Raw genomic sequence first — 11,564 nt, forward strand, 5'->3', positions numbered from 1 at the left:
GACAGGGTGAGGCCGGCATCTGTGGCAGGCGAGGTGCCCACCCGGAGTGGACTCGGGAGCTCAGGCCCGGGCACTGAGCGCACTCACCAAGGGAAGGAAGGTCAGCAGGGGCCGGACCCGCGGCCGGGCTTTCAGCGTGGCTGTTCCAGATTCGCTCACAGTGTCGAACCGACTGTCTCCATAATAGATCCCATCTAAAGGACAGAGAGGGGGACAGTGAGCTGGGGAATCCCAGAAGGTGACCGGCCACCTGCAGAGCCCAGTGGGGGTGCAGGGAGGAGACCAGGTCTTGGGGTTGCCGGCTTTGACTCAGCCACACCCCAGTGGGAGCCCATGGACGGGGGTGCTGGTGGGATTCTAAGGTCGCTGTGGAAGGCACTTGGTGTTCCTGGGGCATCTGACCCACAGCAGCCACCGCTCTCCCGACGACACCCTTCTAAGCCTCCACATCCACAGAGCATCTGCCCAAGAGCTACGAGGCCTGAGCTCATCTCTCACAGAAGAAAACAACCCCGCTTCTCTCAAGTGTCTGCATTTCTAATCCATAACAAGCAGACCAGAGGACCCTATCTGCTGTCCCCTGGACCAACACCCCCTCCCTCCTACCTCTCTAGGTCAAGTGCCCCAGACCACAGCCAGCGTGTGTCTGTCTTGTTTCAAGGGCTAAAAAACAAGACATAAACAAACAACAACAACAACAACAAAAAAAACAGCTATGCCGTTGGCTGTTGTTTAACCTCCCTGGGTCTCAGTTTTCCCATCTGTACAATGGAAATGATGGTGCTAGCCTTATATAACAGCTCTGAGGCATAGATGTAGCCAGTATTTAGAGGGAGTGCACAAATGTGGTTCCCTCCCCCAAGGGACAATGACACACAATGGACCCTCCTGCTCCTCTGGAGCCTGCTCTGGGCTGTATCTACAGCCATGATCTGTGAAAAGCAATGTTCCTGTTCTCAAGCATCTTCCTCATGACCTTTGACATCGATGATAAGAATTCAGCTTTTCCTCCCAGGTTGAGAGTCACATCTCCAGGCCTCCTGCTTTATGGGCCATAAGCTAGAAGGCCATTGCCCTACTTAACAGACTGCAGGAAATGAGGGGCCTTCTCCTCCCCATCCCAAAGAGGAAACAGGTCAGAATCCCAAATGAATAAAGCCTGTTGTAATGGCGCACACCTTTAATCCCAGCACTCAGGAGGCAGAAGCAGGCAGAGTTCCAGGACAGCCAAGTCTACAAAGTGATACCCTGTCCAAAAGAAATAAATCCCAATTAACCAGAATCCCATTGCCTATTACATGCAAAATCAGGGTTTGCTTTTCTCCTCACATTTTAGGAGGAAACAGGAAGAAAACCCAACAATTTATTCAAAACAGACGGAGCTGGGCTGGTGATGTGGCTCACCGGGCAAAGGGCGTTGCTTCCTAAGCCTGCTGACCTCAGTTCAATCCCCGGGGGCCCACATGGTGGAGGGGAAGGGCCGACTCTTGCAAAGTCTCCTCTAATCTCCATGCGCGCGCGCGCACGCACGCACGCTCTAATCTCCATGCACACACACACACACACACACACACACACACACGCACGCACGCACGCACGCACGCACGCCAAGTATTTTTAAAAATAGTTTATGTACATTAGTGTTTTTCCTGCATGTATGTCTGTGAGGGTGTTGGGTCCCCTGGAACTGGAGGTGCAGACAGTTGTGAGCTGCCATGTTGGTGCCGAGAATTGAACCCAGGTCTTCTGGAAGGGCAGCCAGTGCTCTTAACCACTGAGTCATCTTGCCAGGCCCAACACATAAATATTCTTTAGATGTAACTTTAAGAGAGGGGGGGCTGGAGAGATGGCTCCGAGGTTAAGAGCACTGACTGCTCTTCCAGAGAACCTGAGTTCAATTCCCAGCAACCACATGGTGGCTCACAACCATCCATAATGAGATCTGGTGCCCTCTTCTGATGTGTAGACATCCATGGAGGCAGGATGTTGTATTCATGATAAATAAATAAATCTTTAAAAAAAAAAGAGAGAGAGAGAGAGTAGGCTGGCAGGGAGAGTCTTGGTGCTCTATCCCTCCACGGGTATCCAAAGCCCTCCAGAAGAATCTAGGTCTTGGATGCGGCAATGGTCCTCAGCGGTGGGAGGGGGCAGAGCACATTCTAGACCCTGCACCTCCCAGAGGTGCCCGAGTAGCAGACACCTCGGTGTGCACCGTTGCTGTGGGGCACAGTCCCCAGTGCTGCCTGGAGCATTGAGTGAACATGATCCCGCAGTCTGGGTTGCCAGGCTCCTGTCTGAAGACGGTGGACACAGACTGTGGCCAGGGTGCACAACAGAGGAGAATCAGACCCTGAAAACCGTAGATGGCCAGAACAGAGAGCTGGTTCCAAGCCTGACCCCCACATGTACCCAAGAGGGTGGGCACTCTATCCTCACCGTCTTACAGTCTCAAATATTGGTGCTTGAGAGACCAGTAAAAGAGGAATGCTATGAGCTTAAGGCAAGCATAGACTACACAGCGACTTCTGGGCTAGCCTGGGCTACACTGAGACCTTGTCTCCAAAACAAAATAAAGATTTGGGCTGGTGAGATGGCTTAGTGGGTAAAACTGCCTACTGCTAAGGCTCAAGACCTACATTCGATCTCCAGGACCCACACATACATACATACATACATACATACATACATACATACATACATACGTGCATGGAAACACGCACACAGTGTGAGAGAGACTCCTTGTATATCCCTGACCTGGAACTCACAGAAACCCAGCTGCCTCTGCCTCCTGAGTGCCAGCAAAAATAATTTTAAAAGAAAGCAGGGCAAAGCTAGTGAATAGGACGGGGCAGTGTCTAGACCGAGAGGCCTGGCCCTCCTCCAGGGTAAAAGCCTCAGTCCCTGCAAGTAAGGGACAGCATCCGTGGAGGACTGTACGGCCACCATAGCCAGGTCTTTCAAGAGCTCGGGGTCAAACTGCTTTTTTTCCCAGACTCAAGGTCAAGGACCAGAACCAGGTAGAATGCCGGGAGCCCACCCTCATGGAGTTTCCTCTTAAAATAGCTGAGCTCTGCGATCACCAAGTCAGGAACACAGGAGTGGGCCTCACGGAAAAGCAGCCCCATCTTCAGGCCAGGTGGGAGGCAAGGAGGGAGGAGAGGGAAGGAAGGTGTGAAGAGGGCTGGGCCACAGGGCCTGACAGGCAGCGACAGCCCAGTCAGAAAGCCAGGCCCGTCTGCCCGCCGAAGGGGTCTGGGAAGGCACTGGGAAGGCAGGAGCGACTCAGGGGTCAGAAAGGGCAAGGACCTGTACCCAGAGCGAGAAGCTTCCAGAGGGAAGGAGAGGGCCTTCAGGAATGTCCTGGGAGCTGACAGCCTTGTGAGCAAGGAGTGAGTCTTAACTGAACCACAGACAAACCGAGGGCTGGGAGGACAGCCAGCAGGTAAAAGCCCTCGCTGACACTGATCACTGCCACCCCCATGGAGGGAGGAGAACTGACTCCTGCAACTGTCCTTTGCTTCACACAACTGCACTGAGGACACGCGCACACTCACACACACACACACCCTCACACACATACTCACACTCTCACACACACTCACTCACACTCACTCACACCACTAAATGAAACACAATTTTAAAAGGAAGCCCAAAGAAATGATGAGCACACATCAGCGTCACCGCCATCATCACGATCCCCTTTTCTCCTGCTACGAGTTTAAGGGTCTGATGAATGGGTCACGTGTCCTGTGCCCTTGGGTAAGAGTCATCAGGAGGGAGTGGCCTCTTGCTTTCTTGCCAGGGTCACTGTGGGCTGTGAGCTCGGGGCTGCCGGCACACGGGTACACTGAGGCCCACAGAAGGGACTGAACCAGGGCCACAAGGGCCCCGTGGTGCCAGGGTTTACAGGGTCCCAGGCAAGCCTACGGCGCAAGCCACGTGGCGTCTCACACGGCCTGGGGCTCAATACCTTCATAACAGGCATGTCTGGTTCTCTGGCCTGGGGTGGGGCATGCATGTGTTTTACCTGGGGAAGCTGAGGAGTCACCATGAGCTGCTTAGACTCTGAGTCCTTTTTTCCTACCCTCTGCCCAAGAGGAGGAGCCCATGGGAGCTTCTATATGTCTCTTCCCACAGCGCTCAGGTTGAAAGCAAACTGCGTTTCATCCCCTAGGTCCAAATCTGGCCATGGATCTCCACGGCCATGGGCTTAGAGATATTCTGGGACAGCAACTTAGCTCATATTCTCCAAATCCTAAACTGCCCAAAGTAGCAAGAAAATTAACCAATAAGTAAGTAAATAAATGACTAATATACATTAAGCTACCGATATTTAGTACATGTTAAGCACACACTATGACACAGGCACTTCTTTTCTTTAGGCAAGGTCTTACTGTAGCCCAGGCTGGCCCAGAGCTCACTGGCCGGAGCTGCCCTGCCTGGTGTAGGCGGTATTCTTTACCTTGCACTACAGGCAACCGAGCCTGAGCCTTGTGTCTGCTAGGGAACCACTCTGCCACCACTGAGCTAACCCAGAACCACAGGGCACCACACCCCAGGCTCTCGCTCTCCTCTTAGCTCTGAGTGCCCAGTAGGGGAAATACTTTGTAAAAAACCATTTTGGAGCTGGGCATTGGTGGCGCACGCCTTTAATCCCAGCACTCGGGAGGCAGAGGCAGGCGGATCTCTGTGAGTTCGAGACCAGCCTGGACTACCAAGTGAGTTCCAGGACAGCCTCCAAAGCCACAGAGAAACCCTGTCTCGAAAAAACAAAAAAAACTTTTTTTGGAATGTGTTAGTGTGGCATGCTCTTCTGCCTGTGTGAGCCTGTGTGCACCTTCACATGGGCTCTCAGGGCTGGATGCAAGCCCAGAGCAGTGGCTTTCCCCACAGGCCATCTTCTGTGGTTCCCTCGCCCAGAACCTGGAGGAGGTTATCTGCTCACAGTACCACAGCTGGTGAGCGAGAGGGGCCAGTACTCAGGGGCCAGCAAGCAACGTGCCTCTAGAATCTGCTCCCTCTGGTCACAGCCGGCATTGCAGGGGAAGAATGCAGACTTTGAGAGTCTCCATGGTCAGTGCAGTCCACAGGGAGGCAAAAGGAGCTAGGAGGTATGTATCCCCAGGTTCACAGCTCAATTTCTCTAGACAATACCTATGAGCTTCCAACACTTTCTCAGGCTCAGTTTCCCCACCTGTAAAGTGGGGATAATGACTCCTGCATTGGAGGACGCATTCCAAGCTCATGGCAATGGAGCCATCGAGGGTAAGAAAGGTGCTAGAGAGCCCCAATTGCCAGGAGCCCCGGGTGGCCTTCCCAGCAGTGGCCATAGGTCTACTGGGTTTCGGGGTCTTAGGAGGAATGGGATTGCAGCTTTGACCCAGAGTAACCTGGTACCCCAAACATGCCCCCCACTTCTGCCCCATGGCATACACACAGGGGGGCCCATACAGTGGGGTGGGAAGGCCGGGGCTTCCTGTCTCCCACCTGGAGGATCACCTGCTCTTCAGGGCGGCAACAGGGGGGCCATGTGAATGTAGCCCACAAATGTCACTAATGAGGCCCTTCCTTGGTAATTAGCAGGCTCACATGACAGGAACCTGAACAGGCCAGTTCGTCCCAGCAGGCCCTAGCAGGCCTGACCTAAGCACCAGAGAGAGGCCTTTGTCCAAGGGCAGAGGGGACACGGAAGGGGGGCGGGGCAGGGGAGCACAGATCGGAGGAGCGACGAAAACGGGGAGCAGCCCAAAGGACGCCCGTCTAGCGTGGGGACCGAAAGGCACCGATCCAGCAAAGGCTGCCCTTTTGTCTCTAGAGAAGGTTTGTGCCTCAGCCCGGGACAGCCGCTGGCCTAAGCTCTGAACCTCTCCCATCGCAAACCTGTCAAATCTGAAGCTCAGCCCCTGGGAGCACCGAGGACACTTGACAGAATAGATGGGTTTTACAAGCTCGGGTGATGGGGACTGGTAATGAAGCTATCACTCAGGTTAGGGGTATCCACAGTAGAGCATTTGCCTAACATGAGTTAGGCTTGGTGTCCTATCGCTGTCACCTTAGAAGAAAAACCCTCTATGATTCTCTGATCATTAACTTATGGGCTGTAGCTGTCTGCAGGGTCAAGGAGGGGCCGCTTTCTGGAGTTAGCACAAAGAGGTACTTAAGGGGCTCCAGTGAGGGGGAGAGAGACAAAGACAGCACACATGTGTGTCTGGCGTGTGGGGTGGGCCTATGTGCAAGCGTGTGCTCGACCGGGAAGCCACATCCCATCTCTAACGGTGCATCTCCAGGCTGTGTTGACAAGGTGACAGAAGTCTCCTTCACACCCCAGCGGAGCACAAGTCAGCTCTCTACAAGCCCGGATATCCCAGCCTTGGATGGTCATAGGTGCTCAGCTCCGGGAGGGTCGTGGCTTGCTACCCTTTAGCTTGGTCTGGTATGCAAAGTGTGTGGGGACTGGGGAGAGGGCCTCAGGAAGAAGGATGCCAGAGCCAGCCGCCATCACAGGGACTGCTGATAAGGAGGCGGCCACAGTTCACCAGACGCTTATTTCCCGCCTGCTGTATGCCCCGCAGGGGTCTTCAGGGGGAAAGTCAACAGCTCCGCTTCAGCAGGGGAAGGAAATCCCAAGAATTCTCAGAGCCTCCGGTACAAAGAGCCTGGGAAGGAGGCACGTAGGGAATGCTAGCCCAGCTCCGAGCCGAGGACCCTGCATCCGATGAGTGCTTGGAGTGGCTGTGCAGGGCAGGCCTTGCTCTTTGGTAGAACCGGGCAGGAGTCCCCGGGGTCTGCTTGCTTTTGTTCAGGAACCCCTGAGCAAAAGCAAGCTTGGGCAGCTTGGTCATGGCTGCTGCAAGTGGCCCAGTTTCTTATCAAAAGAGACTACAAAGATCTGTGAAGATTTAAATCTGTTTTCTCAAGGACTTAAAAGACAATCGCACATCCTTTGAAGCTCCTGCTTGGGAGGCAGAAGGCTTAATTAGGATTGTGATCGCATTCAGTAGGGCTGTAATCGCCAGATACACGGTCTAGAAAAATTTACCCATCACCACCCGTGCCTGTTTGCATTTTATCTGAACCCAGCCTACCCTTGTGCAAACAAACCGGGACCTGGGACGTGGCTGTAGCCACATGCCAGGCAGGCTCAATTCCTTCACATACCTGGACATGGATTTCTGATTTCCCCCATTCATCCTCCCCCTGCCCCCCAACACTGAAAACCAGGCAGATGCCACAGTCTCAGGGGCCTTTAGACCTGGAATGCTCCACCCCTCTGAAACCTCGGGGTGGCCTCTTCGTTTCCTTTGGAGCACAGGCACCCAAGGACAAGGAAATGAAGTAGGCAGGGACAGGCAAAGTTCAGAGTTGGAGTGAGCCAGGCACATGCGTGTGGCCCCAGCTATTAGGAGGCTGAGGCAGGAAGATCAATGGAGTCCAGGAGTTCAGGGCTACCCTGGGCAATACAGCGGCCCCATCTCGACAAAACCAACAAACAGTTTCAGTGACCTGAGCATAACATGCTGTGATTTAGAAACCGCTGGAGAACTTTCTGGAAAGGCTAAGCAGCAACTATTGCAGCTACTATCTCCTCACTGAAGCAGTATCCTTGTTTGTTTGTTTTTTGAGACAGGGTTTCTCTTTGTAGCAGCTCTGGTTGTCCTGGATCTCGCTTTGTAGACCGGGCTGGCCTCAAATTTAGAGAGATCCACCTGCCTCTGCCTCTCAGAGTGCTGGGATTAAAGGTGTGTGCTAGGCCAGTTTATTTTTGTTTTCCAAGGTTGCCATACACATGACCTCAGGCAGTCCCCCTAACCCAGTGGTTCTCAATCCCTTTGAGGGTTGAATACCAGGTGTTTACATTACAATTCATAACAGTAGCAAAACTACAGTTATGAAGTAGCAACGAAATAATTTTACAACTGGGGGTCACCATAACACAAGGAACTGTATTATAGGGTGGCAGCACCAGGAAGGTTGGGGACCACTGATTTAAAAGCAGTCTCGCTACCATACCCACTGAAGAGAAAGCACCGAGGCCGGGGAGTTAGCACTATCACTGATAGACAGGCAAGGCTGCCAGCCATCCCAGAATCACCTGCACCAGGTGCTTCCCTCCTCAACCCCAAGAACAGCAGCAAGGAGGAGGGGTTCTCATGCCTGTGAACACCCCAGGGAACACTCCAGAATGCAGGAGAGCCAGCCTACTGGGTTTGTGCTGCCTGTCCCCCGAAACCCCAGTCCAGTGCAGACACAGTCTAGCTGAGTCAGCTGAAGGCCCTGCCCTGCCCTGGGGACAGGGAGGAGCTGTCCCCTAGATTCCTGCCCTGCCTAGGCTGGCAAGAGCTGACAGGGTACCCTGTCTCTCCCCTCTCCAGGACTGATCCCTAGCAACAGTCTGGTCATCCAGGGAGGGGGAATGTGGGAAGGTTCTTCTGAGACTTCTTTGGAGAGGCACTGGGACCTGGCTCTTGAGGCAGACACCCTCCAGTGCAATTCAGCCCGAGATCCCTTCTGTCCAGAGTGAAGTCTGCAACCTTGCTGACAGTACCAGCTCTACCAGGTTCAGATGTTTGCTCTCTCAACAGCAAGACTCTGGGGTACTGGAAATTCTCAGACTTGCTTAGTTGTGACAGCTCTACACGTTTGGAGTCTACTGAAAAGCATCTGTTCGTACCCTTGGGGACAACTGCAGTTCTATCATTTAAACATTGTGATCTTCAACAAATTCTGTAACTTCCCTAGTCCTTGGTATCCTCATCTGGAAAGCCAATTATAGTATCTTTTTGTTGGGTTTTTTTTTTCCCCCAAGACAGGGTTTCTCTGGCTTTGGAGGCTGTCCTGGAACTAGCTCTTGTAGACCAGGCTGATCTCTAACTCACAGAGATCCACCTGCCTCTGCCTCCTGAGTGCCGGGATTAAAGGTGTGCGCCACCAAAACTCGGCTCAATAATAGTATCTTACACTAGACAAAAACTCAGTGAGTCAACCAACATTTTAGGAGAGCTTGCACTTAGGGAAGGGTGGGTGACAGTTTGCTGTTGATGTCTTCATTCAGCCAAGGTGTTGGGGCCTCACAGAGTACTCTTGGAGTACGCTTGCCTACAAGGGTGTCTAGGACACACCCCCACTTTGTTCTGCTGGCTTTCCTTTTGCTGCAGCCTATGCTCTGCCCAGAGCACCCCCACCCCGACTCTGAGGTCCCCTGAGAGGCATTGGTTCTCTCTTCCTCAGGTACCTAAAGACTGTCTTACAGCAGAGGCCCCCAGAGGGAAGGTGGGCAGGCTGCTAGTTGTGTTTGCCTGCTGATAAGAGGACTTCAGGTCAGGCAGAGGTGACATTTTACTCTTATTTATTTACTTATTTATCTGTGTGGCCCTGGTTGTCCTGGAACTCTCTCTGTAGACCAGGCTGGCCTTGAACTCACAGAGATCCGCCTGCCTCTGCCTCCCCAGTGCTGGGATTAAAGGCGTGCGCCACCACTGCCCTGCAAGAGGTGACATTTCGTTATCTTGTTCCCTCATCGCCAACGTGTCAAAGAACCTATAGCACCAGTGGAGGTTGTAATGTCCTCTGTGGCCCAGCTCAGTGGCCATAAAGGAGATGAAGAAGGCAGGTAAACTAGGAGAGTGATGGGTGACACACCCTTGTCTTTCCTGCAGACCCCAGAATCGTGGATCAAAAAAACCAAGAAGTGAATTGTTGTCCCCATTTCCCTGGGCTCTACTCAGTTAAGAGTATACAAACCGTAGATCAAGGAGAGATAAGGTGACCCATAGCCAGACCTGGGGCAGGGCCAATTTGTTTCCAGAAGTTTGCAAAGAACAACCTCTCTTGACTCAAGGGCTCCCTGCTCCCCACGGTCCCGCCTCTGACTCTTTAATCCGAGACTATAGACAACCCAGACCTAAGTGGACCTCGGTTTGTGACCACCTCGCCCCCCCCAAACTAAACACAAACCAAACAAAACTAATTCGGTGTTGCAAACGGCTGGCAGCCTGTTAGCAGTGGTTTGCTCCGTTGCTGACTTTTCTTACCCAAACAGAACGAAATACCGTGCACCTGAGGCAGACTCTGCGGGGCAGAGGAAGCGGAAAGGGTGAGACAGATGCCTAGATCCCAGGAGCACTTCTGACTCAGAGAGAACGCGGATATGCAGTGAGGTGCGAGACATAGCCGACAGTCAGACAGACAGACGCCCCAGCAGAGGTTGGGAAGGGGACCGGGATGGCCGGTGAGGGCGGCGGGGTTCGCCGGCCTCGCTTTAGGGGGTCCCTGCACCTCTCCGACTCGGGCTGCCGGCGCCTCCTCCCCCTTCCCAGCATCTCCTTGGCCGGTCCGCAGGTTCCAACGTGTCCCCTGCCCGCCTTCCCAGCGCCCAAGTGACGCCAGAGCCGGGCGGGAAGAGGCGCCATCGGGAGTTCTCCCTGTCCCCCTCCAGCCCCCCCAGGGGTGCACTTACCAAAACCCCGGGTTCCCTCTTCCTGGGTCTCTCGGGTGAAAATCCAGGGCGGGTTGGTGGCGTAGAGGGACGTGGTGGCAGAGCTGGTATGCTTCTTCCCGAAGAGTTTGCTGAAGGTGCCCTGCATCGTCTGGTTCTTCTTCATGCTGCTGCAGGCCTCTCCGTCCCCGAGGGAAGGACCTTGCCTCCCTCGCCGGGCCCTGCCCCTGACTGAACTCCGCAGCGTCTCCCCAGGGGACACTACCAGGCCATGGCCCCCAGCCGCGCTCCCCGCCCGCGCACCCCGCGACAGGTGGTGCGGGCGCCGCCGCCGCCGCCGCCGCCGCCGCCGCTCGCCTGGAAATGCGAGCTACCTGGACAGGTAAGAGGCTGCCGCCGAGACCCGGCCCCGCCCCGCCGCCTGACTCCTCGGGCCACATTCCTGCCTCCTTCCACAACAGCCCATTGTTGGCACGGTGCGCTGGGCTGAGGACCTCGCCCGGCCCACGCCCTGCCTGGGAGAGGAGCCGCCCCCTGCCCCGGGTTCCCCACGGCCCGCCCAGTCCACCCCCTTTTCCCTGGGCCAGGAAAGGCCTGGGGCGAGTTCCTTACTTCTGTGGGCTGTTCCTGAGCAGGTCGGGGTGGGCAGTTTAGAAATGGTTCTTGTGTCCCAGAAAAAAGGGACCTGCCTGGCTAAGCATGGGCTGAAGCGTCCCGTGGGCCCCTCTGACGTGTGGGCAGGAGACTTCGATGAGTACGAGCGATAACTGTAAAACAGCAAAAAGGTAGCGAGCAGGGAGGGCTCCACAAGGTGATGTAAGCAAGCGATAGCACTTGAGAGACACAGGCGGGAGGATAGTCATAATTCGAGGCCAGCCTGATCTACACAGGAAGTCACAGGCCAGCTGTCATTAAGAAATGTCTGTACTAGCCGGGCTGTGGTGGCGCACACCTTTAATCCCAGCACTCGGGAGGCAGAGGCAGGCGGATCTCTGTGAGTTCAAGGCCAGCCTGGTCTATAGAGCTAGCTAGTTCCAGGACAGCCTCCAAAGCCACAGAGAAACCCTGTCTCGAAAAACAAAACAAACAAACAAACACAGGAAGAAACTATCCTCATAGTTTTTGATCT

At 54.3% G+C, this 11,564-nt stretch overlaps 1 protein-coding gene across 1 annotated transcript in view; it reads right to left on the minus strand.

Moving 5' to 3' along the window:
- CUNH6orf132 (chromosome unknown C6orf132 homolog) overlaps positions 1-10,755 on the minus strand; it is a 32,419-nt gene extending 21,664 nt beyond the window's left edge. Inside the window, 2 exon segments of the mRNA XM_040729306.1 lie at positions 88-194; positions 10,457-10,755. Coding sequence (XP_040585240.1) covers positions 88-194; positions 10,457-10,601 — 252 coding nt within the window. The 5' untranslated portion in view covers positions 10,602-10,755.
- Positions 10,756-11,564: the final 809 nt, after the last annotated feature.

Source organism: Mesocricetus auratus, unplaced genomic scaffold (assembly GCF_017639785.1).
Source record: "Mesocricetus auratus isolate SY011 unplaced genomic scaffold, BCM_Maur_2.0 Super-Scaffold_100021, whole genome shotgun sequence".
NCBI classification, from domain to species: Eukaryota; Metazoa; Chordata; class Mammalia; order Rodentia; family Cricetidae; genus Mesocricetus; species Mesocricetus auratus.